Source organism: Adiantum capillus-veneris, chromosome 2 (genome assembly GCF_014529385.1).
Source record: "Adiantum capillus-veneris isolate H3 chromosome 2, ASM1452938v2, whole genome shotgun sequence".
Taxonomy (NCBI): domain Eukaryota; kingdom Viridiplantae; phylum Streptophyta; class Polypodiopsida; order Polypodiales; family Pteridaceae; genus Adiantum; species Adiantum capillus-veneris.
Window position 1 is genome coordinate 62,468,015 of NC_140932.1, and position 7,737 is coordinate 62,475,751.

Here is a 7,737-nt window from a genome sequence, read left to right on the forward strand (position 1 = left end):
TGGTACAGTTGTTGAAAGATTCAACATGTAAATTGGGCTTAACATCTGATTGGAAGATAGTCACTGAAGTGGTGAATATGATCATGAAACGAAAGATAAGGGTTGACAAGATGATTGTGGTCGATGTCATGGATGTTGTGAAAGAGGAAACTAAGGAGAAATCATCCTCAATAATACCAAAGTGGAGAAGCGGTTCTCAATGAATGGGTGAAAGGTAATCAATAGTTAAATTTGAATTTCAAAACTATTAAATTTGAAGGGTTAGCTGGTTCAAAGGGTTCTACTTCTGAGCCTAAGCAGCAACTTCCATGCAAAGGTTGGGATCAATGCATGTGGTGCAATAGTAAAGACCATAGATATGTTAATAAGGAGTGTGATGAGTTTGATGAATCTTACAAAAGGAACGTGGTTTTTTGGAAGGATAAGAAGATTCACCTCAAGGCAACAGGTGCTGCAGGTTTACTCCGGAAAGGGAGATGATGATGGTGCCGGTGCTAAGGTCCAACTATGGGCATATGCTTTGAAGAAAACAAAAGAAGGTAAGGTAACTTATGCAAAACTACGACAAGTAGGGAATTCTATTCGAGAAACCACAGGGTAGATTGATCGAGTGGATTCCCTCTTAGTATATGCATATGGTGCTAAGCCTCAAGCTAATGAGGCTATGGTGGAAGAAAAGAAAAAAAGCTACAAAGAAGATGCACGGACATAAAAAAGGGCAATGATATCAATCAGTAAGAAAGAGGAAGGGCCTGCTCCTAAGCCCGCTCCCGAGGTGGTTATGGAGGAGGCACCAAAGGACAAAAATCAAGGTAAACCTATGGGACCTTCGTATAAACTTAAATCTAATATTGTGCTGGCTACAAATCTAAAGAAAGTTTTTGGAGAGTGCATCCTAAATAGTAAAGTGGAGCTCACATTGGGTGATATCGTGGGAATTTCCAAGAACGAGTTCCATGAGGAGATTATTGATATTATCAAGAGGAAGCAGCAGATACCAAACGAGCAGGAGCCAGAATCAGTTAAGAGCTAGATAATTCGACACATTGAAGCAATTCTGGATGATTGTAAAGAATAATTCAAAGAGCTTGAAGATGAAGAGTTGAGGTCTGTGGTTGTTTCAAACCCGATTTACCCGAGGTAATAAATGTGCATTTCAATGATGAAGGAGATAGTGAAATTATACCTAGGAGTCATTTTTTGAGGACTCATTAGGAAAGAGCAACAAATGAAAGTGTGGCTTAGCTTGGTGACATTGAAGAGTCAGTCTTAGCACTTATAGACCATGGTTCATACATCAATCTTATGGAAAGAATCTTACACCAGAAGGGGAGTGGGCTATTGATGTAGACCACGTTTGATGGCTACGAGCTGCCAACATGCTTCCATGAAATCTTTATGGTGCATGTGCAAACATCAAGGTAACTATTGGGGATGGCAATGATGAGCAAAACTTCTTTATACATGAGCATTTCTCCTACCCACTGATTTTGGGACAGCCCTACATTATGGCTATCCAAATGGAAACCAAGGTTCTAAATGATGGCTCAGCTTATGCCAGGGTTCAGAGACAAGATGGTAAGAAAGCGGTTCAATTCTTGACTATCTGTGTTGACCATGCCAGGAACAAGGACAATTTACGTGATCTTCAAATGCCAAAGATACGCAAAGAGTTCAAAGATCACAGGTTTGCAGAGGATTCTCTCAGGGTGCCACTATAAAGCGGGTCTATGGTGGTATAAGTGAAGAGAAGTTCTTGCAAAGAGAAACCTTCTCCTCAAGATTTTTGGAATTGACATATGAGGGTTCGGTATCTTACAAAAAATTTAATGATTTATCTAAGTGGGAGAAACAATATGTTTCAAGTATTCAAAGTGAATTGCAGGGATGTGATGTGCTTGAACCAAATAATGTGACTTCAGGGATCTTTGAAGAGATTTCTTATGTTGAAACTATGTCAGAGCTTGAGCATATCAGGAAATACATGTTACAAAGTGGAACTGAAGTTGTTAAAGTGCACTCAATGGACATGTATAAAGAGCTATACATATACGAGGCACCTATGCATATTGATGATGACTTGGGTAAAGCAATTGAAACACATGTACGAAGTACACGACTGTTGCAAAGAAAGTGAGACCAGTGCCTACACCTTCATTATTAGGAAGTGATAGGGTGATCAAATAATCTTCTCGATAGACTATGCTTAGGAATCCAAAGAACATTGGGCATAAATTCACTAAGGAGACATTGCAGCATCTGAAGATTGGAGAAAATGGTTTCCTTAGTGAAGAGGAAATCAATTGCTTTCAAGATATGCTCGAAAAACACAGTAAATCTTTTGCATTTGATCTGGGTGATATTGGGTGTGTGGACCCAAGTGTTGTTTCACCTATGGCTATATTCACTATTCCTGACATGCCATGGACCTTATGTCCCATTCTAGTTCCTAAATCTCACTTACCAAAGATTATCGATTTGATTAATGAGAAGATACAAACGGAAATTTTGGAGCCATCTTGTGCGCCATACTCCAATTTATGGTTCACTGCTTCAAAGAAAAATGGTACTGTAAAGTTCATATAGGACATGCAACCAGCTAACAAGGTAACAATCCTCAATGTGCGTACTTGCCCACCAGTTGTGGATGAATTTGTTGAAGCCTTTGCAGGTATATCTAATTACTCCATGGTTGATCTTTACTTTGGATATGATCAATTTCAGCTAGATTAGGAAATCAGGGATCTTACTACGATGTGCACTCCTCTCGGCTTGGTAAGGATGTGCACTCTGCCACAGGGTACAACTAATTTTGTAGCTCATATGATGAATGACATGGATAAGGTATTAAGGGACTTTATCCCTCATGTTACTATGCCTTTCATTACTGATCTACCGATTAAAGGATGTGAAGAAGGATCCAAAGATGAGGTAAAAGATCAGAAGGGGTGCCGACAATTTGTTGCTCAACATTCTGCTGATTGTGATGCTATTTTATCCAGGCTTAAAGAAGTTAACACCTTCAGGGGAAAAATCAACTTTTGGTGCTAAAGAGGTTTTAATTGTGGGGCATATGTGCAGTCCAGAAGGTAGATGGCCAAGTCCAGCTAAAGTTCAAGCTATCCAAAAGATAAAAGAAATGTGCTCTTTAGTTACTGAAGTTTGTAAGTTTTTGGGTGCATGTGTATTCTACCTTATTTGGGTGACACATTTTGCTCATGTTGCGGAGATGATTTATCAATTGCTAAGGAAAGGGAAGAGGTTTTCTTGGGAAGAAGTTCACACGAAGGCTATCAGGAAGCTAAAGCAAATGCTTCTCGAGGATCCTACCTTGAGGAAGGTTGATTACAAATGCGAAGGTCAATAATCTTAATAGTTGACACTAGCACGACAAGTATTAGGTGGGATATATGTCAAGATGATTCAGAAGGACACATGTATGCAATTTGATTTGGAGCAAAGGTGCTCAATGCTCATCAACGAGTTTACCCACAGGTTGAGAGAGAACTTTGCTACTTCTCTAAGGTCTGATAAAGAATATTTTATTGGAGCTTCAGTCATGGTAGAGACAGATTGCTTGCCATTGATAGGGATGATTGCAAACTGCTCTCCTCCGGACATTACGTTGCTATGATTTTCAGGTAGAGATAATCATGTTGCAGATATGTTATCAAGGGATAATTTTGAAGATGAAGAAGAGATGTTTACCACCACTATTGATGTTGGCTTGAAGTTCTATACATCTTCTTATCTACATGAAAATTGAGGTAATATTGCTCATGGTTTTGAAGTATTTATTGAAGAAACACCATATTAGAGAGTTTTAAGACTTTAGAGCCAATTTGGGAATCACCAATGTCTTGAATATTTGGGGGATATTTGGTCATATGGACAAATCCAAAAATATTTTTTGAGATCAAATCCTTCCACAAGGTAGTACTTGAAAAAATCTTTTAGACCATGCTCTGAAAACTTTGGCTAAGATTTGAGCTTGTCGCCAAATCTTAAGCTCTTTTTAAAAGTGTGAATTGAGAAATTTCCAAATTTACTAATATAGTGTTAAGAATTCTACGGGGGAGAGTGGATTTTGATTGGACTCTACCTAAGTACTCTAACCACGCAAGAAGGATGGAGTGACCAAGCATATAGAAGGATCAGTAAGAAATTCTATGGCTATTTCCTAAAGGATGGTCATCTATGGAAGCAGCCAAAGCATTTAGGAGGGATACCATAGCAGGTTGTTTGTGATAGAGCGACTCAACAATAGGTTATAAAAGAGTTTCATGATGGCTTATGGGCTGGACACAGAGGAGTGAGGGCAACCTTTGTTAATATCAAGGACGGATATTGGTGGAAAGATATGTATAAAGATGTGGCTCAACTTGTGGACACCTACTTAGTATGTCAAAAATATTCTAATGTGCGGCATCGAGATGAATTGCAATTCACCTATCCACTGGCTATGCACTACAAGTGGGTGGTGGACCTAATTACAATGCCATTAGGTGTTTGGCAAATGAGATACATTGTTCTTGACAGAAAAGATCTTACTAATCAGGTTAAAGGTATAGATTTGCATACCAAAGCTACCAATTCAGCATGCAAGTTCTTGCATGAAGATGTGATTTCCAGGTATGGATGTGTTGGTGAAATTACTGTTGATAGAGGAAAGCTGGACGCATATGAAGTTCGCGATTTCTTTGCTCGTTTGGGCATTAAATTGGCTCTTACTATAACATACAATCTAGAAGGTAATGGAAAAAGTAAAAGAGGGCATCCACCCATTGTTAAAGCTTTAGCAAAGGCATGCCAAGGACATATTGAAGATTGGCCTGAACTCTTACCATTTACTTTGTAGGATGATCGTACTACACACAATTATGTTATAAGTTTTATGCAGCTAGAGAGGGGGAACGGTGAAACACACCCGGCACAAAAATAGACTACCTCTCTATAGCCCAAGGCATATACAGCACACCAATCTACAAGAGTTCACCTTTGAAACTCTCGACACACGCTAGCAGGCCACGGCCTGCACACACACCAACGTGTAAGTACGCACAACACAGCTAGCCACATATTCATTAGGGAAAATTTGAACTCACAAAGGGGCCTTATAAAGAGTTTGACTTCCTCTCTCATGTCCAAAACGTGCGTGCAGTAAAATTTTTACGAATCAACTCTAAACTTGGCGGGAGATTTGACAGTTAGAATCTACTCTTCAAGCTCTTTCTATTGATATATAGCACACCATGAGATTCCTCATATTTTAAAAGATTCTATTTTTTATTCTCTTGTGATGTGACAACTCCATCTAGAATCTACAAGAGAATAAAAAATAGAATCTTTCAAAATATGAGGAATCTCGTGGTGTGCTATATATAAATAGAAAGAGCTTGAAGAGTAGATTCTAATTGCTAAATCTCCGCCAAGTCTAGAGTTGATTTGCAAAAAAATTACCGCACGCCCGTTTTGGACATGAGAGAGAAAGTCAAACTCCTTATAAGGCCCCTTTGTGAGTCCAAATTTTCCCTAATGTCAATGCTTGTTTCAAGCCATGCACCACTATTGCACACAAAACCGCACTCTCACTTCCATTCGGCACACAAAGAAGGGGCCCGGGGGACACACACATCCGCACCAGCATCACACACACAAGCAAAATAAGTAAAGAATGTGATAAAAGCTAATATCTAACCAACTCAAATGATTTTCTCATATTAAACTGATCATTTAATGTGGGAGAATAAATGGGAACAAGGGTTAAGATTTAGACATGTACTTATAGATCTATCTGAACACGGGGCCAATGGTAAAGGGACCCAAATGAGAGATGGTCTATCAAAAAGCAAGGCTAACCAATGGAGCATAAGACCTTAGGGTTAGCTTCATTGAAGACCTCCAATAGTTAGTGTAAAATTCCTTTGACCTTAGGTAAGCTAGGGCTGAGCTTGAGGTGGGACCCCTACAAGAAGGAGGGGGCGAGCCCTACAAGAGGAGGGATGAGAGAGAACACCCATACACTCACACAAGGAATGCATGGTACAAAGAAATCAAAAGGGACACTTGTCAAGCTCCTCCTCATGTTGCCCTCATTGTGTGCCTGAAGACTATTGGTTGGCCACCCAAGGGTCCAATGATAGTTTAGGAGATTTAATTAATGGTCTTTGCATTTATCAAGTCCTCTCTCTCAAACGCAAAAGGGGGACACTTGTCCCAAGGGTACCCTTGTTGCTTGTAAGTCCCAAGGGTACCCTTGTTGCTTGTAATGCCTCCTGCTTGTAATTGGCTAGGCCTGGAGGGGTCCAATGAGCTTCAAGCATGAGCTACAAGGGGGGGTCAACCAAAGCAAGATAGGGGGTTTCTTGAGGGGTATACTCCTCCACAAACACTCACACACACTCTCATTGTGGATTGTGCAAAGTGCAAGAGCTCCCTCTGCTTCTCCAAGCAAGTAGAGGATGAGAGCCTACACCAACACTCTTGGCTATGGAGTGCAAATCCAACCAAGAGCCATGCTTCAATTCTTAAGCTTGCCATCTTCTCCATCTTCATTACTATGCGATTATGTATGCTAGCAAGAAGAGTGATGATAAGTGAGAAACTTATTATTTTGCCTATGAAATGTTTCTTCTTCCTCTTCCCTACCCTCATTCCTCTTCTCTACCCTCATTCCCTGCTAGCTCTGTCCACCTTTGAAGGTGTTTGAGGTCTTGGGACTGAGGCTTGGGATAGTTAAAGCTTTCCACAAAGTTTATGTTATTCTTGTGATGCATGAGGTTTTCCATCTTCATTGCATCACCTAGGTCACATGGAACACAAAGATTGTATCATAACAAGTCTCTCTTAATGGGAGAAATCATAATACAAATGCCTGCTGGAGGGGGGACTGGCTCCTCATAAATCCAGTCCTCAAATGTTGTCATGTTCTCTAAATTCTCTCTCATGCAAAAGTATTGTTCATGCCAAGTTAATTAATTGCTATGTCTATGTTGTTATCTTCAATTATGTTCACCCTCTATGCTCACAAAGTAATTTCTCAAAAGTACTCTCATTAATTTCCGCTAATCTCAAGTTAATAGGCCAACTCCATTACATTGGTATCAAAGAATTTGGTTTCTTTTTTCTTTCTTAAGAAGAGACGTCCGTAAGTAGCCTATGAATGGTTGATTTTTTAAATTATATTAGGGTAAGTGGAGATGGGATCTATTATTGATTTTTTTGAGCCCACTATGTGGGATATGGTGCACACCTTGGGAGATTTGGACTTAATAATGGAGTCTTTTTAGACTTGCCTATAGTTTTACCATTATTGAGAAATAAGAAGTCCAAAAGGAGCTAGCCATCAACAACTCTGCTATGTTAGACCTACTCCACTACTCTCTATAATTAGCCACTTTGAGCCATGGGTGTAGATACTTAAGATCCAATTTTCAAAGGCTACGAGGAGTGGCAACTAAGGATTTGAATTGCCAAAGCATACACTAAGTACATACATAAATTTTGTTAACATGGCTGACAATAATCAAGAGTGTAGAATGAACATTGATAGCTTTGATTTTTCACGTGAAGGTGCTAATGATGATGCCCCCATATTTGTGAATTATCTTGTTACTAGGTTGCAGCAAGCTATGGGCAACCCTGCTTTGCAAGCCAAAGTTACTCAACAACTTCATGCCTATGGAATTTCCCTTCCTCTCCAAGAGGAGAGAGAGCTTAGGAGGCCTCTTGAAAGAG

The 7,737-nt window shown here is 39.7% G+C and overlaps 1 protein-coding gene across 1 annotated transcript; it reads left to right on the forward strand.

Moving 5' to 3' along the window:
- The first annotated feature begins 1,508 nt into the window (after positions 1–1,508).
- Positions 1,509–4,858, forward strand: LOC147462868 (uncharacterized). The gene is made up of 2 exons (XM_086494987.1): positions 1,509–1,687; positions 4,309–4,858. The coding sequence occupies exons 1-2, from the start codon at positions 1,509–1,511 to the stop codon at positions 4,856–4,858; spliced, it is 729 nt and encodes a 242-aa protein (XP_086351113.1).
- Positions 4,859–7,737: the final 2,879 nt, after the last annotated feature.

Bases quoted from the DNA above. Each gene is read 5' to 3' on its own strand.
- LOC147462868 (XM_086494987.1), top strand. From the start codon at position 1,509: ATGGCTATCCAAATGGAAACCAAGGTTCTAAATGATGGCTCAGCTTAT. The intron at 1,688-4,308 runs GTTTGCAGAGGA...GGCTGGACACAG, and splicing joins AAAGAGTTCAAAGATCACAG to AGGAGTGAGGGCAACCTTTG.